At 42.4% G+C, this 25,501-nt stretch overlaps 1 protein-coding gene across 1 annotated transcript in view; it reads right to left on the reverse strand.

The window, feature by feature from the left end:
* The window catches only part of CROCC2 (ciliary rootlet coiled-coil, rootletin family member 2), a 1,301,560-nt gene that overhangs the window by 1,020,625 nt on the left and 255,434 nt on the right, over window positions 1-25,501 (reverse strand). Inside the window, exon 11 of the mRNA XM_078665477.1 lies at window positions 8,434-8,523. Coding sequence (XP_078521603.1) covers window positions 8,434-8,523 — 90 coding nt within the window. The remainder of the gene's footprint in view (window positions 1-8,433; window positions 8,524-25,501) is intronic.

Genomic DNA, 25,501 nt, shown 5'->3' on the forward strand with positions numbered 1-25,501 from the left:
CTTTATAGCATTGTGGGGCAGACGAACATTTCTAAGGGGTGACCAGCCAGTTTCACTTCCCCTCGTTGGACACTCATCTGGCATACTTGGCCTATTGCTTCTCCTGACTTTGGACCACTGTATTCAGGATGATATGATGGGGGAGTGACTTCTGGAACTTCATCTGTGACCCCATCCCTATTCTGCCATGAGTAGCACTCCGAGATCTCGAGACAACGCCTGTCGAGCGCGCCCCAGAAGGGGATTAAGCAGGGCGCTGGGGGTAGGGATACCTCCTACATGAATTACAAACTAGATATCATGCTAGCCGTAATTGATGCTACTGGTGAATGCCTGGATGGCAAGATTGACTCTATTGCTATTGAGCTAGGGATTTTCCATGAGGACTCTAAGAAGATGGCGGGAGGGTGTCAGCTTTGGAAGCATCAGTCCAGGCACTGGTACTCGAAGTCCAAAACACAAAGCGCGGCCTTATAGAGTTGGAAGCACACACAAAACGACTGGCTGCCCAGTTTGACGATCAGCAAAGGAGGACCTGATGCAACAGCATCAGGATTGTTGGGTAGCCGAAGGAAGTGGAGGGCGATTCTATACTGGCTTTTCTGGAGGATTGGCTCCAGGACATCATAGCCATAAGGGACTGTCAAGATTCTATGCCCTGGATTGGGCTCACAGAGTCCCCGCTCCACTCCCTAGACCGGGTGCCCCACCCTGTCCAGTGGTGCATTTCCACTTGAGGGATTTTCTCCTTCAACAGGACAGCCTCCAAGGCCCCTTCAAGGTGGAGAGTGCCAGGGTCTTGCTGTATCTAGACTTCACCCTCAAGGTACAATCTCAATTTTCCTCATTCCTATCTGTCAAGAAGCGGCTCTGTGAACTGGGGTTGTTGTACTCCCTACTCTACCAGGCCCGTCTGACAGCACAGGGGAAGGGCAGGACAATTTTTTCTGGATCCTGCTGTGGCATGGGAGGGGCTGGAAAGCTATGATAAAGGGACAGTTTGACTGGAACTGGCGGTGCCCCCCCCGGTGGTGTACCTAGCGCGGGGGTGGGCGAGCCCCTGGGTTGCATATGTGTTTGCCTGTATGGCTGATAGACTCAGTCTGATTACCTGCAATTTGAGGGGACTCTTCACTTCATCTAAGCGCTACTATGTAATTGCTTACTTAAAACGGAGGGGGGGGACGCATGTTGCATTCCTACAAGAGACACGCTTGTCAGACACTGAGAGCAGCACACCCCGTAAGAGATGGCGATGACAAATATATTGCACTACCTACTCTATATTTGCAAGAGGGGCCCCCCTTTTGGATTAGACCGGGGATCCCGTTGACAATTATTGACCCGGAGGAGAGCTATAGTTTACTTATGGGATGGTTGGATGGTAAGGATATTGCATTACTGAATGTCTATGCCCCAAATATTGATCAACAGACATTCCTAGATAGCTGGGCACCCTTATTGCTGGCTATGTTTCCATACATATTGATAGTGGGTGGTGATTTCAATTGTGTGGCAGATGTCAATCGCGATAGATGTTAACCCCCCCCCACCCATTGTGCTTGGAGCCTGCGTCTAAATTAGCAGCTGACTGTTAAGCTTGGGTGCGGCACTGGGGCCTAGTGGACTGCTGGAGGATACAAAACCCTGAGGTCCGAGTATATTCATTTCAGTAAGGTTTGCATGATTTAGAAGTTCGGCTAGATGGAGGGGGGGGGGAAGAGCGGAGCTTGCCCGGCTGAAAGATGGCCGCAACCCGCTAGAGCTCCGCTCTACGCCGCCACTATTTCTTCAAGGATCCGCTCAGAATCCTGTAACAGCAACCTACCTGGCACGGGGCTGGTCCCCTGGACGAATGTGATCCCGGTGAGAGCGCCCGCCCGTGCCCGAGCTCCCATTTCCTGAGGTCTGCGGGGGTTCGGCTGCCGCGGCGCTGCCCAGTGCTCCCATCACCTGGGCCGCACTTCCTGACACCACACTGTGGCTGCTGTTTAGTCCGTGACGGCGGCGGCGGAACTTCAAAGGCACATAAAGCAGAGGGACCGCAGCGGCTCCTCATTGCCTACTGGGACTCCCGGGGTCCTGTCTCCCAGCGATCTGGGGCTGCCTTGACTGAAATTGTCACCGATGCTGGAGGTGCGGCCATTTTGACTGCCTGCTCGGAGTGCCTTCAGGAAGGTACGTGGCACTTGCACTCTGTGGCGGGTTGCTCCCTTGGCCTCGAGGCAGATTTAAGGTCTCCCTGGGGACTGCCCTCACCCATTACCCACCTGGGGGCGCTTCTGAAGCTTGGAAACTACCTGTTTGGGCAGACTGAGACTTTATAGGCGGACAATACTTGCTCTGGTCCCCTTGCGGCTGCAGCTGACTTGGAGACAGCTCTCCCCCCACAGGTTGTCCTCTGCCACCTTTGCCTCAGGAGACACTGGGACGCTGTGCTGCTCCTGTTGCTTTGGGTCTGGTCAACTGGACATGGCATGGTGATCTTACCTTGTACCTTGGGGACTCCGGTATCGCCGCTGCTGCGAGTACTTACCTGCTCCACCTGACGACATGGGGAAGGTCGACAGGACTCAGCCTAAGCGCTAATTCGAGCAACGCAAATCCAAGCGCCACGAGGAGGGAGAAGAGGGGTGGCCCCCCACCCCCAGAAACAGGCACTTCATCGGATGACCCGGTTGGAGACATTAAACAGATCATTGCCTCCATGCAGTGGGGCCTTACTGCCATTGACACCAAGATAGACTCGCTGGCTTATAGAATGGACCGGGTCTCTGAGTGCGTCAACAAACACTCTGAGCGCCTGGATATGGCGGAGCGCCGCATAACCGAGGTGGAGGAGGCTCAGATGGACCCAGGAGACATGCGTAAGCAGATGGAGCGTGCCATTGCGGCCCTGCGAGACTAAGCGGAGGATCTTGAGGCCCGGTCGCGCCGCAGCAATCTGCGCATCACGGGCCTGGTGGAGTCCATTGTCACAGGAAATATGGAGCAATTCGTGGAGCGCCTTCTGACCTCCCTCCTAGGTGCAGGCACATTCTCTCATCTCTTTGTGGTTGAGAGGGCGCACCGGTCGCTTGGTCCTCTTCCCCAGCCAGGAGCCCCGCCTCGCCCGGTCATCGCAAAACTCCTGAACTAACGGGACAGAGACGCCGCACCGCGGAAGGCGAGAGATCTGGGTCCCCTGGAGTACGAGGGATCGGATATCTCTTTGTTCCCCGACTTCACCCTAAAAGTACAGTTCACCTCAATGAAACGTAAACTGCTGGACCATCACATCGAATATGCTATGTTATATCCGGCCAGACTGAAGGTCCTCTTTGATGGGAAGACGTTAATATACCAAGACACGCAGTCACTTCAAAATGCCTTCCGAGAATGGGAGAGGGCCAACAAGCGTCCGAACACTCAACAAACCTCCCCATCACCAAATGCAGATGTCGGAACTATGGATGACAATGACTGAGTATCTGGCGATAACTCCATTATACATAATGTTTTATCCTGCTCTTATAGCTATTGGTTTTGAGTCTGGTCGCTGTGTTTTCTAATGCCCCACTGGGGCACTGTGGCGAGCGAGATGAACCTGATCACATGTTGCTCTAGTGTACGTTTTCTCCTTCTATCTGGAGTTCCTTACTAACATGCCCCTCTGGCTACTCGTAGTGTGTGACCTGGACATTGGCCTTTTTCTTGGGGACTTGCCTCACTGCTGTTATCCTGCTTCCCCTAAGTAGAGTTGCTCTGCACACTCCTTGCTCCTAATTAGTCACAGATAAGCTGTTGTAGGGTTAGTAATTGCATGCGGTGTTTGAGCGGGAGGTTGGCTCAGTTTGTGTAACCGGGCAACATCTGCCCCACGGCGTTAACCGCTGTTCCACTTTTTGTTGTCGGATGTTTCACGGGGGAGATGGGTGGGACTCCCTCACATTTGATTTCCTTCTTAGTGAGGGTTGGGTGGTTGGTGGCTTGCCTCTGCAGTGTTGGGGTTTGCAGGGCGTGGGTGGGGGGTGGTGTGTGTTTATGGTATGTTTTATTTTATTGCTTCACATTTTATGCTTTGATCACCATTTTTTATTTTACAGGATGTGAAGGGGGGCGGGGAGGCTTACCACTGAGCAGACGTTTTTCACTCCCTTTATGTACTCAACATGTCAAACATGAAAACCAGAGCTGAAGCACTGCGGCGCCTTACCTTTTTAACTTGGAATGTGAGGGGCTTAAACGATGGTCGCAAAGTGCACAAAATCCTTGCATACCTGAAGCGCAGGGAAGTAGACATAGCACTGCTGCAGGAGACGCACCTGCATCCCGGCGGAGCTCTCCCTGCAAAGCACGGACTAGCGAACACCTCCCATGCGGCTTACTTTACCTCACACTCAAGGGGTGTCTTAACATGGATCAATCCTAAAGCAGACCTCTGACTTGAGCCTTTGCATTCAGACACGGCAGGCAGATACACAGTGTCACGGTGCTATGGCCCCCTATGGGAATTCTTAGTAGTTAACAGATACGGCCCTAACTATGATGACCCCAGCTTCTATTGACCCCTGTTTACACTACTCCAGAGCCGCATCTCCCTTCCGGTTATCTGGGGTGGCGACTTTAACTGTAACATGGTCACAACTCTTGACCGCTCGCGGGGTCCTTCCCGCCCGCTCTCTGCGTCAGCCAAAGCGGTGCTAGAAGTTACCCTGCAATTACATTTAGCTGATGTGTGGAGGTTGCGTTCGCAAGTCCAGGGTGGGTATACACACTATTCAGCACCACATGACATTCACACCCGCATTGACTATTGGTTTATCCCATGCGACATGATTGCTAGGGTGTTAGACTGATCAGTCCTTCAACGCACCTTCTCGGATCATTCCCCAGTATTTTTTTCTCTTGCTGCCCCTCCCGGTACCCCTCCCCCATTTTTATGGTGATTCCCCCCCTACTCCTTATTGGATGCTGTTTTCCGCTCTGACGTGAAGGAAGCAATCTCTGAGTTCTTTACTAATAACGTGGGCACGGTCAACTCCTTTGCTACGGGATGGGAGGCGTTTAAGGTGTATATACGCGGAGTGGCTATCAGTAAACATGCAGGAGTCCTTCGCACTATCGGGGACCGCTTAACCTTACTGGAGTCCCGTCTGGCCGACCTAGAGGCCAGTACTGATGATACTGCGCATAGTGAACAGATTAAGTCCACTCTAGCTGAATTCCACGAGGAAGATGATCGGGAAATCAAATATTTGGGCAAGTACACATCTGCCAGAGCCTATGGTGAGTCTGATCGCCCGGGCTCGGTACTGGCGGCATTGGCGCGCCACTGGGCAGGATCTGGGGCTGTTGTTGAGATTGAGGATGAGGATGGTTCATTGCTGACGGAGAACGCTGCGATCAGTACACGATTCCGTTCCTATTACCAAGATCTGTACAGTTCCACACTCTCCCCTAGAAATGAGGAAATAGCCAACTACCTGGAATATATACAACTCCCATGGTTGCAGAACTGGCATTGTGAGTTCTTGATGCGGCCTATTGAGGTTGCGGAGGTCCGCCTTGTGTTGGGTTCTATGCGAGAAGGGAGTGCCCCCAGTATGGACGGCTTAACGGTCGCATTTTATAAAAGCTTCAGCGACCTTCTTATCCCCCATCTTATTACGTTATTTCACGACATTGCAGCTGATGGTTCTATGCCCCCTACCATGTGTGAGGCAAAAAAAAACAAGCTTTGGCAGGGAGCCAGCATGCGCGCACACACAGCTGAAAAAAAAAGTAACTGGAAAGAGGTGAATGCGCGCCGAGCATCTGCCTTCAATTACCGCAGCCCCTGACAGCTGGTAATTGATGAAATATAGCCTTCTGCTGCACGTCTCCGCACGGAATATGCAGCAAGCGAAGCAACTCTACAGCCTATGGCCTATTGCGTGCTGGCTTGTAAAAACACAGCCATGCGAGGGCCAATTGCCATGCAGCTGCCATAAATAACGAACAAAATTCACGCGCTTCTCTGGAATTCGTAGGTTAGATTTTGGAACTCCTCAGAAAAGGACTCTTAAGCCACACCCACTTCGTGGGATGTAGGCCGAGCCCTAAAAAAGGGGATAGAAGTAACTAAGGTGCTATCGTCCAATCTCCCTGTTGGATTCCCTCCTGAAAGTAGTAGGGAGGGTAATTTTAAACAAACTACAAACATGGGCCGAAGAGACAGGCGTGCTATCTAACTTGCAATATGGATTTCATGCGGGACTTGGCACAATTGAGAAGGGACTTAATTTAACTTTAATTATAAGTAAATATACACTAGCAAAGGAGGGAAAACTTTTTTTGTCATTCGTTGATTTGAGTTCAGCGTTCGACTGTGTAAAAGACAATAAATTGTGGAGCGTCCTAAAAGATATGGAAGTGGATCCACCTTTGCTTTAATTTATTAAGGAATTGTACAGGGGGGCAGGGGCAAGGGTGCGTTATGGGAGGCAGGGGGAGTGTTCAACTACGTTTCGTATAAGAAAGGGGGAGGCAAGGTTGCATACTTGCCCCTTTCCTCTTCTCCTTATACATTAACAGCCTTGGTCAATACCTGATTGAACACTGGCAGTATATCCGATCATCAAGAATACTCCTGTTCCCATTTTACTGTACGCGGACGATGCACTTATCATGATGTGGACGCAGATAGGCTTACAAAGAACTGTCACTAACTTTGTTAATTACATGCAAGATAGGGGCTTAAATGTAAATATCAGCAAGACATACACAATGAGCTGTGGAATAAAAAAAGAGTAAAAAATGTGACATTGTTATTAATAATAATAAAATCGAAGGTACAGATAAGTTTTCCAATTTGGGAATTAATTTTGATAGGACTGGTTCTTGGAAAGCGGCTATGCAGGCGAGAAAATTAAAGTTTTCAAGAGCAATAGGAGCGGTTATCAATTTCTCAAGGAAATTAGGCTGTAGACCTGTTCCTGAGTTATTAGACATTTCTAACTCAAAATGTATATCAACAGCGACATACGGGGCAGGTATTTGGGGTCTCGTAGATGCCCAACAAATTCAATGCTGTGAAAAGGCCTACATCCGTTATTTGCTGGCAGTTCCTAGCTCCACTGATACTTTTAGCAGTCATAGGGAAATTGGTCTAACATTCATTTCTGATATCATTAGAATTAACCCTCTTTTACTTTGGCGTACGGTCTGGGTTTCCATGGAAACAGGTTTTAACTGGAATGTAATTATGAACTGATTAAAACTGGATAGGGTGGCTAATATGCCATGGATCAGTTATATAAAAAAAAATGTGTATGATATTGGCCATCCTGAATATTTTGACCCTCCAGAGAGTATGGAAACAATACCTAGAAAAACCCTGAAAACAGATTGCCTGAACCATCTAGAGAATAAGCGATGGCTCGCTGAGAGAGACAAAATAACAATCATGCATAACCATTTGATGACAATATGTCCAGGCATACAACCTTATTTAGTACAGGTTCAGGGAAGTTTTAGTCGTATGCTTTTAACCCGTTTTCGTTTTGGGTCATTCTATAGAATGATTACCTTTTCAGAAGTTAATGATTGGTCGAGAAACCTACTCCCATGTCCGTGTGATGACATTTCAACCCAATCAACGTTGCATTGTATCCTATTTTGTAAATATTACAGTTTACCTAGGAAAAGGTTTTTAATTCCTATTTTGAAAAGCATGGGCCTAAGACAATGTAGAACAGCTCTCTTGAGGTTACAATTTTTAGAAAATGAACAGATTATTACGGCCATCTCCTCATTTTTAAAATCTGTTATTAAATATAGGAATACAATGTAAAGTTATAAAGTGATGTCACTCCTGCTTCTTTGGATATATGCTGATTGTATTCTTTATTTTTATCATGAAATTTAATGTGAAATGTTTTTTTTTTCTCTTAACCGTGCTTTTATGATTTTTATTGTATGAAAAATCGAATAAAGCTGAATTTGATTTGATTTGACTGTTAACTATTGTGTGGTAATACTCAGGAAAATGTGCATGAAATGCCTTAGGTGGAACGAAAGTGTAAATAATGCATAAATTAATGTGCAAGACGAGTGATAATAAGTGGTTAGCATTTAGATACTTAGCATTAATTGCGGTCAGAAATGGTTTAAGGCCCCCTTTCTGTTCTTTAAAGCATTCGCTTTAGTGGATTTCTTTCTTGCTTTAACTTTCCGGCCCTGCTCTCCCTGCAGACACACATTCAGATGTACCTCGGGCATACATGGCAACTTGCCCCATTTGGGAAGGAAAGCCCTTTCTAACGAAAATCTTTCATTTTGCACACATTTTAAGTGTTTTCATCAATATCCCAAACTCTTAAAAAATCAATAGGAGACAGAGAAATTTCTATTTTCCACACCAAAACATCCTCTTTTACAATTTCAAAGGCTGGCAAGCATGGCGGAGGATACCTTGGTGATGCTGTGCAGGACACCCTGTAGAGAACTGCATTCTTGCCGCAATGTTTCAAGCTCCTGCTGGTCATCCACCTTGGACTCATCCTGTAGAAAGAAGGTGGAATTCATGAATCTGGGGAATGGATGCTGACATAAGAGGGAAAGAGCAGGTAGCGAAGAACAGTTAATGAGTGGAAGACAAGACATATTTAAGATGACATGCGTTTCCTCCAATACCCTCTACTTAGCGCTGAAGAACAGGTTACAGGACAATCAGGGGAAAAGACAACTTTGCCAGTACTCACAAATTTCAGGACGTTGCAACACTAAGTCACCCTTGCAATACATAACCTTTATGTGCAGCTTCTCGTGACATCCTTTTGGATGCCCCACACTACCGATAATCATTAAAAAAGTTAAAAAGAAAAAAATACCAAAAAAAAGCGGTTGATCTTCAATTAGGGAATGGTGATTTCTAATGACGTGGGAGTGGGAGAAGTGGTTGTGGAGAAAAATAAGAAAAACATGAGATGATAGTGAAAGCAACTTGTTATGTTATGGGAAACATTTATAGAGTGCACTACCATTGAAAGGTATCATGAAGCTGACGAGGAGACGCAAAAGATTAGGAGAATTAAAGTGAAACAAGATAGTTATACTTTTTTCCCTGAAAGGAGGTATGAAGAAATGGACTTCGACTCAGTAAAAAGATTGTTCCAGATCTTGGAAGCTAATGCTGAGGAAGATTTACAGCCAAGAGAGGATATTTTGAAACAAAGGACAACAAAATTAGCTTATGATGAGCATAAGAAGTGAAACATCATGAATTTACTTACACCAGGCAGAGGGTTTTGAAAATAATATGTTATTGGATCCCAAAACCAGTGAAGTTTGGTCAAAATGGGCTTAGCCAATGCGAAACGAGGAGCTAATATCACTGATCTAGCAGCTTGATTTCAGATGATTTGAAGTCTCTGGATTTGTTGTTTAGGGATACCCAAGTAGATGGAATTACAATAATCAAGCCTAGAACCACCAGTAACTGCTATTTCAGTTCCTCCTACCATCTTCAGAGATAATAATTTGCAGTTTGTATAGAAAGCAGGAACAAGAGGAGAGAACAGAAGATACTTGGAAGCCCATTTTGAGTTTGGAATCAAACTTAACACTGAGACCCTACTGTGTGATTTGGGTTTGGGGAGAGAACCAGGACAGTGTGACCAGTTAACTGATGTCCACACATTAGGGTCATTCCTAACCGCCAAATCTGTTTTCTCCATATTTATTTCCAGCTAAGTTTTGTCAACCAGTTCCTGACAACACATAGACACCCTTTTTTTGCATGAAGGTGACAATTATGTCTGGTTGAATGGAAAATCAGTTGAGTGTCATTGCAGTAAGAATTGAATTTACATCTGTAATTACGGAATAATGAAGAAAGAGTCCAGATGTGTATATTAGACCGATAAGGGGAAAATATTAACCCTTGAGGAATTCCAGTATTTCAAGAAAGTCTGGTAGTGTGAAGAGTAAGGAAGCTGTAAATATTTACTCTTTAAGATGTTATTTAATAAAGAAATAAGCCAAGCCAGTTCATTTTATGCCACATTCAGTCATTCAGGTGATTAATGTACTGTGGTCCATTGTGCTGAAGGCTGCCCATAAATCGAGACACTAGTTAGTATCTGCAGCCATTCGAAGATCATTCCAAACAGCAGCTCATGTAGATTCCATACTTCTATCAGGACGGGATCGGGCTTGGGCTTCATCTAGATTCAATAATCTTCCATGAATGACCACAGGTTTTCCAAAATGTTGGCTACAGCAGGCAAGTCTAATGGTACAGTAGATGGTCATAACTTCAGGCTGCAATTTAGGCTTTGTCAGAAGGGGTTTCACAATAGCTTGTTTGAGCTCAAATGAAACAATTCTCTTACGTAAGGAGATAGTGATAATTCCATATATGATTTAGTTACTTTGTCAAATTTCCATTTTTAACATTTTAACACGGATAGAGGGGAACCTGATTTAAATGTTTTTATTAGTTTGAAAAAAGAATAAAAATTAGGACAACCACGTTGTTCCACGAAGTAGAGTAAACAAAAAGTCTCCATTTATTATGGGCATGAACTCATCCAAGTGCCCAAGGCAGCGTTCATCAATGCTTATGATGGTATTGATTTTTGGATAAGAATTTATTTTTTCTTCAGAAAAGTGGGTCAGCTTGGTGCAGAATGATTGAATTAAACCTATTAGAGGAATGGGATTGGGAATTTGGGAAAGTTTGTTTATACTTTCAAATTTCTTTTTATTAATTGGTGTTGAGTTGATTGGAGTCCTGGTGTTTCCAACGCATTTGGAGAACCTTCATTGTATTTTAAAAGATTAGCTTATATTGATGTTTTAAAGTCGGGAGCCCCGTTCGCCAAATGCGCAACTAGATACAAACTTTTTTGTACGGTTAGGGCCCGCTGCCTTCCTCCCCCTGCTCTCCAGGCTGACCCCCGAGAGCGAGCTGACCACTGAGCCTCCCGCCACCGAGACAGGGCCCAGCTGCAGTCCTTTTTTAGGGGATATCGCCCAGGCGAGTGCGGTCGCAATAGTCGCTGGCCACTGAGTGTGTACCTGAGGTGGTCCACGGAGGCGGGCCGGTTAGTTCAGGGTGCAGCCCTCTTCGACCATCTCACTAATCCGCCTCCCTTGGCTGAACTATAGATCACTGGCACTGGCACCCAACATCATCTAGTATTGAAGTAACACATCAGCCATCAGGATAGATGAGCGGTTGACACCAATAAAACAGCAACAAAAATCACGGTGGCACTTTTGGTTGCAGATCCAGTCTTTATCACCCTCAGGGGAACATGGCAGGGAGTAAGGGACCTGGGGTAAGTGCAGGTTGCAAAAAAAATAAAATATTTAAATTTGAAAAGAGCATTCCGGCTTCAGCAGCAGCCACCTTGACCCACCCTGGGTCCTAGTAGTGATCGGCCATGATCGGTCAAGGTTGGTGGCCAGGTAGTGCCCCCCCCCCCTTTGCACAGACTTGCTTCGGGCCATCATCCCCATGGACAATGCCTCACCCTCTAGCCCATTTCCTCCACCGCCAAATTGGACCCCCTCCAAAAATGCTGTCCCAAGTAGCACACCATATGGTTTGCAGTTTCTTATCACTTCTTCACTAACCCTGCAGTCCAAACCTTGACACAACTGAGGGGGGCAAAGAATTAAGAATAAAGAAAAACATTCTTGCCCCAGCGCGAAGCGGCCACCGGACGGCCCCAAAACCAAGGACTACTTCACTTGATACTGGAATCCTTCACAGCTCAACTTAAAAACTAAAAGATATAAAGCCAAAAGCAATAAGCAACAAGCAGGCCTACAGCCCAGAGTAATAAAGCAGGAAAAGAAAATTCCTCTCAAACAAATTCAATTAACTCCACAAAAAAAAACCTGTGTATCACTGAGTGTTGACAAACAATGCAGACAAGAAACTGCACAGCACCAAGCACATTATCATCCACACAAAACAGCAAAGAGGCAAAAATCAAAAATGCTATACCCACAATGGGGAGGGCGTGGAAAACAAAGGTCGCCCCCCCGGAGGGGCAGCATGAAGAAGCACAGTCTGCAGCGACAATGTCACGCGTGCCAACTGTAGTGGTGACATAAGAGCCTACTTGTGCCCAACAACTCGGAAAGGACGTAAGGCAAATGAACCTCGTGGGGACAGAGCTGACATCAAGCCCAAAAAATATGAGGAAGCCCAGGAGAGACTATTGCCAAAAATCCCACTGTCCCCGGAAATAATTATCATAGAGAAAAGAGTGAAAGCTCCAACGGTTGACTATGGCCTGCCAGAGAATAAAAGCTCAGAAAATGGATTTGCCGACTTCACAAAGGTAGCACAACTCAAAGAGGGATCTCTTTCCCCAAACAAGGAGGAAATAGGAGAGAAAATTGATCAGATGTGGCCAGACGTGGAATCTCTGAATGCCCCTTAACGGTGGTGTCCACAACTACACCTGTGGGCAGCCCATTACTCTCCCTTATGCATGCAGACAAGCTTGATACCCAAATAAACATACTTCAGTCAGTAGGCGACCTAATATCGGGCCTTGACACCGAGCTCGAATGACTGAACTCCCTGATCAATAGAGCTCAGACAAGTGCAGAGCTAAATATCAAACAGTAGGGATGTGTATGCACCCCAACTCTACAGAATTTAGAAAAGCTACCCAAAATAATGAGTACCCTACTTAACGATCTCAAGAGAGAGGTAAGCTGATGGCCTCAAAAAACAAACCCGTCTCTTCAGCAAGACCAACATTTAACCTCAAACTCAAATCAAGCTTCACAATTCAATCTAAATAAAGAAACCCACGAGTCCCTCGAGAATTTGAAAGAACAAACAAGCAGAACTAGGGGAAGAGAAAAACTAACAACTGATATAAATTCGGAGATAGGGATCGATGGTAAACAGGAAAAGCTGGAAAGACCTCAGGAAATCAACCTGAATGAGGAGAACAACACTATACAAATAGTAAGAAACGATTTAGAGGTACCAAAAATGGACTCAAAATCTGAAAGAAGATCTCCCCCCACCTACCATCAATCACTGAAGTAACTACTAGCCCAAAACAACATCCACTAAATGTAAGCACTTATCTAGAAAAAACAAGAAAAAATTGAGAAAATTAAATAAATCGAACAAGAGCAAACGTAATAAGAAAGGGACCCTATTGCACTGGCTCCAGAGTGAAATAAAGGAAAGCCCATTGGACGTTGCTCCCCCCTAACTATAAATTATAGAGCATCAGGGATAGGGCAACTCGGTAGAAGGGAAAGCGACGCAACAAGTGTATCTGATCCTAAACAAACCACAGGACATCAGGCTGTAAAGCAGGTTATGAAATAACAAGATTCACGGATGATTTTGAATGAAAATGCACAACAATTGCCAGTCAGAGTCAAAAGGCAAAATAAAAACAAGCATTTGCAATGCAATAGGTCTCACATTTTCATGTGTTTGAGCTATCGCCTTTGTAAATGACATTGCCTTTTATTTATGTGTTGATTTTAAAAACATAAATAAAAGGCATTGTTATTTACATTAACAATAGCTTAAACTTGAGCAAATGCGAGACCTATTGCATTGCAAATGCTTGTTTCGTGTGTTTACAAGAATGTGTTTGGCGATGCCGGATTTGGTATTTGTTTCTATTTGTTTTTCTACTTTAAGTCAAATGTTTTGTTCAAATTCACAATTACAGTCCGGGTAATATCACGCAGCAATGTATGCTGTTTTCCTTATTCATTACACGCAGATTGATTATTTCAGCGTAGGTGTTTTAGCAAGGGCGCGCGCCCCCACTTACTTTAGGGTCTTGAATGGCCCTCTTTGCGATGACAAAGACAGAAAGCTGCAGACACCCATGAGCGGTGTGAGCACAAACAGCCGTGTATGTCTTATATTTACATGCTCATGTATTGTAAAGCGTGTGCAGACACCTTAACTTTAGTAATCTGCACAACATTCCTCTTTGTCCTAGTGAACATGAGGCTACAATAGCAAATGAACACGTCATGGGAGGCAGTGGCTTACTACTTCTACTCCTACTCGTACTATGACTACTATTCCTACTATTCTACTATTACTACTACTACTAGTCCTACTAAGAATAATAGCAATAATAATAATAGTAATGCATATTATTATTTTATATGGTGCCTCTTGCCGCACTGCTGTCGCTTCTAAGCGCTATAAATAACTGAAAGGTGCTCCTAGTAACCACATTAATGGTATTCACAAAGTTACACTTGGGAGGTGCACTTATGTGGATGTTGTAGATTATGGTTGGTCCATTGGGGATCAAAAACTAGAGGTGGTAAAGTCCTATACTTTTTTAGGGAAAATCGTTACGGCTAACCTGAGTGAGAAGCTCCATATAGAGCATTGCTCACGCAAAGCTATTGCCCATGGCAAAGTTCTAAATTCCCTATACCATGCAACGGGGAAACGGCATTTTCCGAGTTTATTGGAAGTGTATAGATCTAAAATCCCCGCAACAATACTGTATGGTATCGAACTTATTGAGGTGAAAAACTGGGACTTTTGCCATAAGATTGAGGGGAAACTCTTAAGATATCTCACTTCCCTAAATACTGCGTGCTCTCTGGCAGCCTGTAGGCTCGACTTTGGTCTTAGGAGTAGTTGGGTCCAGGGATTATGTGCCCTTGTAAGATGGGTGGCTTGCCTTGCGAGAGCAGAAGTAGGGACAATGAGAGCTCTCCTCAGAAATGAATTGTTGGGTAATTTTAATGAGTTTTCTCAACTTGTTTGTAATTTTAGAAAAGCTGTAACCCTATTAAAATTAGATGAAACTGATCTTTTTCTGTACTCTCCTTTACAGTTAAAATTGGTTTTGAAAGCAGCCTCATGGGACCTAAGTTTCCAATCTGATAAAAAATTTATCTGTGAAAAAAGGAATGTAGATCTTCTCCTTGATTCTTATCAGATGAAACTACCACAACCCTATGTTTTATGGACCCTACCGCATGGTATACGTAGATTTTGGTTTCTTCTACGCTACGATTTAATTTCTCTTAATCGATTGTTATCTAAATGGTATGGCTCCTCTCCTTTGTGCAATTTATGTAAAGTGAATATCCAGGACTGTATGCATGTGTTACTGATTTGCCCTGCGCTTCGTAAATTGCGCTCTAGATGGGTAAAAGCTATCTGTCTTCGCCTTGGCATTGTCACCCTGAATGGCTTTCTTTCTGCACTTTATTACCCTCCTAATGGAATGTTCTGCTTTCATATTTTTAACTTTTTTAAAGGTTTCCTAGCTATTTATTAATATGTTCCTGGAGATGTTTTGACGTTCCGACTTTTTGTAGTTTTGTTTTACATGTCAGTATTGTATTTAACCGAGGTTTCTTAAATGGTATCTGTTTTGTTTTCTTTTTTGTAATGTATTGGTTCTGTGTTGAATTCTGTACATTTTTATGTGGCCCTCTTCTGAGAGCCAAAACATAATAAATAAAATTGAAATTGGATGTTGTAGTCATTTATATTTTCTAACCTCTCCTCCCAAACACACATACTTTGAAAACACGCCCCACTCAGACCTGTGTGTAACCTGAAGGTCACGCTCTGAAAACTCAGACTTTCACACTTATGACGGGCCACTGCAATGAGCGATCAACTTTCACTACCAAGAAGGGTAAAGTGCCAGAATGGGGTTCAGGTCAATGTGCGTTATTAGAAAAATTAACACTGACATATTCTATATGTACGCTTCCATACTGCACAGTGTACATACTAATATCACTGCAAATTAAATAAAAAATTAACTCAGCGCTAGATACAAACAAGAATAAACCCTGTTGTCTTATCCGGTACAGCGGCAGCGTCTGCAGCAGGTTACAAGCCAGTTACCAGTTTGTGATTCTCCACGGAAAACACGCCAGAGCTGCCCTCGTCGCAGTGGAAGTTGGCGCTGTGGGCCCTGATGCGGCTGCACATGGCGTCGTCCTGCCGGGGGCGCTTTAAGTCTTCTGAACATGAAGACCGCTGGACTGTTTCAAAATTGAGCCGCTGCGTTGGTTATAACCAAGTCCAACCAACGAGCGTCTTACGATACCGATAAACGGGATCACAATATTAGCATTTTCAGTTCAAGTTTATGTGGAATAAAAGTACAGTTTAATGTCGCATTTGAGTTTTTAATTTTTTAACCGTGTCCTGGTGGGCTGCGAAAACACTGCCCAAAATGGTTCGTTGAGCAGTGCCAAAGAAAACAAACAAAAGGAAAAGCACTGCGCGTTGTGTGTAACCTGACCCACGAGGAATGCAGCTGCCACCCTGCGTGCCTCTGCTCGCTTCTGAGAGCAAAATGCCATGGCAGTGAACATTAAAAAAGAAGGTGGGACATGCACCCACCTTTAGCCATTTGTGTGCTTTCATTACTGAAAGACACACGCAAAAGCCAATCGTATGTGTGGGAGAAGTCAGACCCACAAGGAGTAGTTTAGAGTGCTTACAAGAAGCCTCGCAGAGCAGTGCATGCGTGCTGCTTCAGGCTCTTCGAACCTAACACTGAAGATTGCTCAGTAAGGATCGCGCAAAAGTCAATAGGAGACTCTACAACCCTATACAATCAGCAATCTTCGGGCAATTCAAACAAAAATAACGCCTACAAAGGAAAATACAAACAGAGTACAACAAAAGGACATGATTACAAACCCAGAAATAGTCCCCAAAGAGATTTTCACTAAAGTAAAACATAGAGCCCTGACGACCACAAACAGAAATGACAGCTTAACAAAAGCAGCCAGAACAAGTAGTGATGACCCACTATACCCGCACTGCAGAATAAGGAGTGACGAATTAAAACATGAAATGCAGACTAATGGTCCCCAGGAAGACTTGACTATCTAGAGGAGCTTAACTACAAACAATATGGAGGACTTGGACGATCGAAAGCAGGCCAAAAAATATCCATTGCAGATCGATCTGAATATCTAGAAACTCATAAGATGATGCTACATCCCGAGTATATTTCGCAAGGGAAGTGAGACATCCTTAACAGAGGAAACATCCTGAAGCTCTGCTCAAACATGCCGGGTGTAGACAAAATAAAAACCACAGACATCAACAGAGTGGCATTCCTTGTCCCAGAACCCGGCGATATAACAGAAGTAACTTTCTCCAACCATGCCATGTGCCTTAAGGGAAAATTAAAATCGATTAGACGACTGGGGAAATTCAGATAAGAAACCCAGCAGTGACAAAATTTCCAGTGATTTAAAAAAAATTAGCCAACACAGTGCTGCAGGCAAAACATGGAAGTAACATGGAAGTAAACTACAAGCGAGAGAGAACAGTAGGAACACAACAAAACTTGCCACCTGTTCCATCCTGCACGGCACCAAAGACAGACCAAGAACTAGGGAGTGGAGTGAAAATCTAATACAAATCACAATGGACACAGAAGGGGGCATACGTCTATGCCTAGCAAAGAGGAAGAATACTTAAGACTGGTCCTGGCTACCAAGGTCCCTAAACCCTCGCCCCTAACATCTCAGGACGCTCTCTAAATAAGAATAATCACGCCCCCAAGCTACAAATCTGTTCATGGAATATTCAGGGTCTAACTGATTATGAAGACAAAAGGTTCGCAATACAACTCCTCAAGAAATATGATATCATAGCAGTGCAAGAAACTTGGGCCCTGCTTTCAACACCATGGCTGGACTATACCGTCTATGAATCAAATGCTACAGCCTCACAAGTAGGGGGCCACATCTCGGGAGGGGTGGCAATATACGGCAAAAATAACTTGGCAGTCCAGGTTTCACTACTTTGTGATGGAAATGGAGATTACATATTCCTTAAGGCAAGGCTCTTAAAATCCGATACGTCCAGCCAGGACCAGAACTCCATGACCTTAAGTTGCATTTATCTTCATTCAAATCAAATCAAAACAGCTTTATTCGGTGTAAGGTAGACAACCATAAAAGCATACTAATCAATCAAATTTTTCTTTTTTTAAAAATCTTTTTCATCTTAAAATATTACATTATTCCATTATTCCAATAAAACATTTAAAAAGACGTACAAGGCAATAATAAAGAGATAAAAACAAGGGCAACAATATTTCATGGTCAATCAATACGTCCTAATAAAGTGCAAACTGTAAGCATGGTTAGGTTAACTGATGGACATCTCATAAAGTGCAAAATGCAAAGCAACATACATCATAAATGCAAAAAGAAAGCCTATATCATAAAGATACATAATGTACAAAATGGCACACATCTTGATGGGGATAAATCATACTTCATAATAACATGAACAAGTACATATGCATTCATAAGAAATAAGATGTTAACATATATCGGGTTAAAGGGTACACATCACTTATGGTTCGCTTAAATAGCAACAAAATGCAAAATAGCCTATTTCATAGTGCATAGTAGCCTTTATCATGGAAATAGCTAAATTGCACAATATTAGCTAGTATCTGGATAGAGTTAAGTGGTACTTCAAAATTCACTCATCTAAAGTTTCATATATTAATGCATCCAGATGTGAAAGATCTCTTCTTCTCCTAATAGCCCTTTGTATGAAAAGGATAACTGAGTTCATGATTTTTATGTTATCCAAGCTACATATAAAGTTAAAAGCGTGTTTATAATATAAAAGCATGTTTAACAGGAAGAGTGGTTGTAAAACTGATTTCCGGATATCCCTATAAAAACTACAAAAAAGTATAAAATGCATCGTAGACTGGAGGGATTTTCCATCGCATGGGCAATTAGGTAGAATATGGGACCACTTTTAGTTCTAGGGAATGCAGTTAAATAGTGTAAAGTACTATGCCTTCATCTGGTTAGATAAAATCTGTGTTGTATGTTTCTTTTCATAATTAAATATGTTTATATTCCCATCACAAGCGGGCAATCACAGTAGGCAATGACACTTCGCTTACTGCCAGCATCATCCATTCCTACACGCTCCCTGGCAATACTATATTTGAGCTTCAGATCACTTATACCATGCTCCAAAATAAGCCCTGGGTTCCTTCAATCAAGATCTACCTTACAGCTTATTAACAAATTGTGTATGTGTTCTAGCCACGGTATTTTCCTTCTGTGATCGAGGGCCAAGCAATCCATGATAAAGCCTTTGGTAAATTTAGTTTCGTTTTTTGCCCATATCCCTCGCCAAAAAGTAATTCCCGCTATGTGGATAGAATCACTTAGGTTTGGTACAGACAATTCTTTATGCACTATATAATTAGCTGCAGAACTTGGGACGGCCAATACTCTTTAAAAAAAATTATTTTCTTGTATTTGTAGCGAAACGATGTTAGCTCTTCACGATATGGCTGCCCCAGCAAACACCTGCCACATATTTACTTCTATACAGGGCAAGAATGTCCTATATCGGTTTATTTCCTATTTTGGCTGAGAATCTGAAAATACCCTCCGTTATTCTTAAAAATGTCAGATTACATAATTCTATGTGTGTGTTCCAGCTGCCACTTCTATCAAAAAGCAATCCCAAGAACGAAAACGATGAAACACTGTTTATAACTACTCCTCCCACATGGTGTTGTCGGATTTTTTTCCCATTGCTCCCACGTCATGACGAATGTTTTATTAAAGTTTAACTGAAGGTCTTTTTCTGACATGAATAGTGCAAATTTTTCTATGAGACATTGGAGGCCATTCGCTGTCCTTGATAGAAGGACAGCGTCGTCCGCGTACAGGAGTACTGGGGTGGGACGCACTCCGATTTTTGGAACATCAACCATTTGCTTTTGTAAAAAAAGAGTCTACATTATTAATATATAAAGAAAAAAGGAGGGGCGCTAAAACGCATCCTTGGCGAATACCCCGCATGACCCTGAAGTCCGGGGTACATTCACCCATGGTACCGTAACGTACTCTGGAAGTTAGATAAGTTTAAATCTGGGATAAGTATATAATAATATCTACTGGGGCACCTATCCCTTTCATTTTTTGCCATAGTTTGGCATGGTTAACCGGATCAAACGCACAGGTGAAATCCACAAAATAGAGGTGTAAGGCCCCTTCCTTGGCTAGGGTGTATTTCCCTATCAGTAACTCCAGATTTACACATTGCTCCACTATCCCAATACCCCTTCTGAAGCCATACTGTGCCTCCGTTAAGATGTTATTTGCGTCCGCCCAGGTTTCCAGCCTTCCCAGCATAATTCTTCCCATCACTTTGGAGGTTGAATCAAGAAGGGATATTGGACGGTAGCAATTAGCCTTCCCTCTATCCTCTTTTTTAAAAATGGGTACGATAATGCTTTGTACCCAGGATGCAGGCAATACCCCTCCTAAAGTGGCATTAAAAACCTTTGATAAATTTGGTGTCCAGAAATCAATATGTTTAAAAACGTCAATAGGTACCCCATCCGGTCCGGAGGCCTTCCCATTAGTGCTTTTTTACAAGGCTGTTTTAATTTCCTCTGGTGCTATTGGGGATAAATTTACAGGCTCAACCAGTATGATATTACCATTATTACAGTATGAGGCTTTAACAGCGTAGGGATTAAAAATACGTTCAAATTGTGTTATCCAGTCTTCTGGAGGGACGTCAATGTCAATTCTCACCGCGGTATTCCCTTTAAAAAAAGGGTGTTCAATTGTTTTCCAGAATAAGGCAGCATCTCGTGTCTCAGCAGCCTGAGCTAATTTTTCCCAGGCCTCCTCTCGGATTTAAATTTGTCTTTGCTTCAAAATGTTTTTATAGTCTTTCCTCAGGGTGCTTATTCTGGCGCTATCCCTAGGTATGTATTTCGAAGCACATTTTAATTCCCTGTTTAACCTAGAACACTCTTGGTTAAACCATCTGCAATTATGGTCACAGGGCATTTTCCTATTTTGAGATGTGAGGTCCCCTGCAATTTCGCTCATAATTCTACTGAAAGCACTTATTATTTCCTGGTCTATAGAGGAAATATCCAAACAGATATTTATATTGGTCAGTTTTTTCCTTGTAACGTTATCCATAAAAATTGTAGGGTTCACGCCTGTACATTTAATTCTAGATTCCATTATTGCCCTAAGACTCTGTATTTATATCTGCAGCCTTGCCCCTACCTGACCTGTCAGGCTAAGCTTCAAGGTCAGAATTAACGAGGAATGGTCACTAAACAGATTTGCACTGGTTAAAATGTTTTCTACCAAACCCCTGCAGTTAGCTGACACAATGAAGTGGTCGATGTTAGAAGATGATCTGGCACCTACATATGTATTTTTAAAATAAGAGGGGCCCCTTTACACCAACAAGGGAGTAGGGCACTTACTCAGTGAAAAAAGGAAGGTCCCTCAGGGTAAATAATGCCGTAGAGTAGCCTCAATGTTCACACATCACACATTCCTATATACTTTGTCTCATATTCCACCCATACTACAATTGGACCATATATAATAGGGAAAGCAGCATAAACACTTTATATAAAAAAAATATCACATATATTTATTGTTTGTATACAAAATATCACATTTTTAAAAGAACACATCAATCCGTACAGTTCATAACACAAAAAATTCATAAAATTACAACAAATTAAAAAAGTTTATCACAGTAAGCATGAAAACATCAAGAGTAGAGCACCAAAAGCTAGACAAAAAGAAATTGGTCTTAACGTTTTACACCTTTGTCATAACAAAATTGTTCAAGCACGGAAATATGCCATATAAATTTAGCGTCCTTTCAACAATGCTCAGTGACAGGATTGTGTATCAAAATGTACCGTTGACGCTTTCGATGGGTTTTTGTCTTATAAGTCCATCTTTATCAAGACCTCTATTGTGTGCACTTTGTCTTATATTGAACGTTTTCATACAGTCACCTATAATGAGATACGGTCAATGTTATGTTTGTTCTCCAAAAGACATATAAAAATACATCTATAAAGCAAATACCATACCCCAAATGTAACTATTTTTAAACAAGTCTTTTCCATTCTCTATTTTATAGGACGAGCACGCTATAGATGTTAAAAGCCCTATCTCTTGTGTCCTATTAATGGACCAACCCACATTCTGTTATAGTTTAAAAGTAATACAATATCAAACAAAGAAGGTAAGAAGGTGCGGGTTGGGGGGGCTTGGAGGAGGGTGGCAACATGGAAAAAATCAGAAAGATGAGGGAACAGTGGTACATATGCACTATGGATACCACAAATAAAGGCAGGCCTGAACAGTAGGGAGAAGTGGATGGCATGCGTATCATAGGGTTCTAGATACCATGTTATTTCACCTATAGTTTTATATGGATAGTAAGAGATAAACTATGAGGATAGAATATAGGGTCCTATGGATTATTACTGACCCAACTAGGAATGGGCTCGCAGGGTATCTATGAGGGTACTCATAACTATTTGTAAATATAATGCGGTGTAAAATTGTTTGTTGTTATATATGCTCCAAATCAGATTACTATTATGTGAAACCGGTGGATATTGTTCTTTTAAAGAACCAGAACATGGCTTTCTATAACATAAGCCCACAGCACCAAACACTTGGGTTTGATATATTTATGTACTTTATAATTAACGAGAATGGTGCTGCGGTTAATTCTGCCCAATAACTATGAAGACGACTTGGTGTTTTCCTACTCCATAAGAAGTAAGCGGGTAACTGGCGATAATAAAGGAAAACCATTTGTTTCCGGTTTTTGGTATACGAACAAGTCAAAAAATACTTGTCCTAACTATTTTGAATGTCACATTTGTAGAGTGATCTTTATGTACATTCTATTTTGGGAAAAGCGAGTATTTTTCCTCCTCCTTTTCCCCTCGTTAAGATGGAGCTCAGGTTTAGGGAGGTATAATGATTCACCTAGCAGAGTGACATCATAAACACCGCGTCTCTAGCTGACCCGGAAATAGAGGGTCATGCACGTATCGGAGTTGGGATCACTCTCACGTGTGGCCACTTGATAAACAGAATATATAAAGGGAATAGGATCGAGCCGTCATTTCAAGACAGAATTCTACCCGAGGGTGCGGACGGTCAGTCGGAGTGCGATAAGACAGCGGTAAGAAATTCAGCAACGGGGTTGTTTTTATAATGGGAGTTAGGTTTATAAATAATCCCCAGGGAAGGTATGCAGAGTATGGTTTATAGAACGCCCTGAGGTAGATCCCTGAACATGGCCAGAGGATAAAAAGATAATATAGAAGTATCCGTGTCTGTCTATGATTATACCATAAGACCGATAGTTTAAAGAGAATTCGCCCGAGGATTAATAGCCAAATAAGAAGAGCCCATGGTTGTATTAGATTGTTACAAAGAACTAACAGTTCATAGTGAATCAATGGGGATATATACGTGAGCAGGGAAATGTGTTCCCCCTAAGTCATGTCTCCAGGAGAGCAGGTGGTGAAAAGTTTAAATGTATTTAGTATGTTCTAATTTTCAGTGAAAGAATAGCATTGGTATGGGACTCCTTGACATTATATATAGAAAGTGAGGCACCGTTTTTAACCACTAATTTGTTTTAAAAAAGGAACAGCATTTAAATGGCCAAGCTACCGCCAATTATGCTAAGCAGAAATAATAAATGAACACCTAATTATAGGATATTATTTCGATATAACTCAAAGGAGATAGTAAGGATACGAACTAGTGGGTTTACTAACCTTAATAAGAGGAATTTCCCTAGTTTCTCGATTCAATAAATACTAACACTGGATCGACGTTAGTTAAACCAAGTGAGCCTATAATATAATAGATAGATAGAGGTCCTGGTTAGGTACTAAGAGAGAGCACTTTTGAAAAAATCCCAAACTATGCTGATAAGTACTAGCTATGCAATCTTTTTCCCACAGGATATCGGACCTTAATTATTAAAGGGCCGCTGGAGAACGAATACTCTACTCCAAATAACCGCCATGCGCCCTAGAAGGTTCTATCAAGAGCTAAGATTACTAGCAAATGACAAGTATATGTCTTCAGCCAAAGGTAATAAAGATGTTTTACTCCCTTATAGCTACATAAGATAGGATGTTATATAATTGGGGGAGTCTAATATGACTAATATATTGGGCTTTAAATATATACATTCTCTATTTGGCACAGATAGACTCTCCATAATAGGACAGAGCCATCCCTTATTGAAGATTGTATTTTCACCCATTGAGGTTTCCGCCATTTTAAAATATAAGGTGAGGTGTCTTGAATATAGTTATGCCCAGATTCGAAATAAGTACACAAAGTGAGGCAGCCCATTAATAATAAGCCTGTGTTGATTCTTCTGTCAATAGTTTTAATATAAAGGTTCTCCTATCAAGTCTGGGATCCCCTGTATTTCCCCAATGAACAGACCATAAAAGGTGCTATCAGGGAGAGCTCACTTATTAAAGCAGGTGAGACAAGAGTGTGCATCCAGAAGTGTGGATCCAACGTAAGCAGAGTGAGACAGTGATAGCATAATATGCATGATGACATGAGTAGTTTATGTTAACAATATGACTGAAGTTGGTGAGTATTAAGATCGTACCATATTTAAAGGGAAGCATCTTGTTTACTAAGCACAGCCTATTACCTTCTTTGTTTGATATTGTATCACTTTTAAACTATAACAGAATGTGGGTTGGTCCATTAAGAGGACACAAGAGATTCGGCTTATAACATCTATAGCGTGTTCGTCCTATAAAATAGAAAATGGAAAAGACTTGTTTGAAAATAGTTACATTGGGGGTATGGTATTTGCTTTATAGATGTATTTTTATATGTCTTTTGGAGAACAAACATAACATTGACTGTATCTCATTATAGGTGACTGTATGAAAACGTTCAATATAAGACAAAGTGCACACAATAGAGGTCTTGATAAGATGGACTTATAAGACAAAAACCCATCGAAACGCGTCAACGCTATATTTCGATACACAATCCTGTCACTGAGCATTGGTGAAAGAAGGCTAAATTTATATGGCATATTTCCATGCTTGTACAATTTTGTTATGACGGAGGTGTAAAACGTTAAGACCAATTTCTTTTTGTCTAGCTTTTGGTGCTCTACTCTTGATGTTTTCATGCTTACTGTGATAAACTTTTTTAATGTGTTGTAATTTTATGAATTTTTGGTGTAATGAACTGTACGGATTGATGTGTTCTTTTAAAAATGTGATATTTTGTATACAAACAAACAATAAATATATGTGATATTTTTTTTATATAAAGTGTTTATGCTGCTTTCCCTATTATATATGGTCCAATTGTAGTATGGGGGAATATGAGACAAAGTATATAGGAATGTGTGATGTGTGAACATTGAGGCTACTCTACGACATTATTTACCCTGAGGGACCTTCCTTTTTTCACCTACATCTGTATACATAGCGATCTCTCCATCGCAGTTATCCATTTTATAACTGCAAGGTTATATTTATGGATGGTCTTATTAATTACCTCCTCATAATAGTCGTGTGGAAAGCGCGGAATTCGTTCACCAAAGCGGTCACAATAGCCACATGATTCTCCCCCAAAAATATCACGTCTCACAATTGAAGTCACCCGCCCAAAT

Source organism: Lissotriton helveticus, chromosome 11 (assembly GCF_964261635.1).
Source record: "Lissotriton helveticus chromosome 11, aLisHel1.1, whole genome shotgun sequence".
NCBI classification, from domain to species: domain Eukaryota; kingdom Metazoa; phylum Chordata; class Amphibia; order Caudata; family Salamandridae; genus Lissotriton; species Lissotriton helveticus.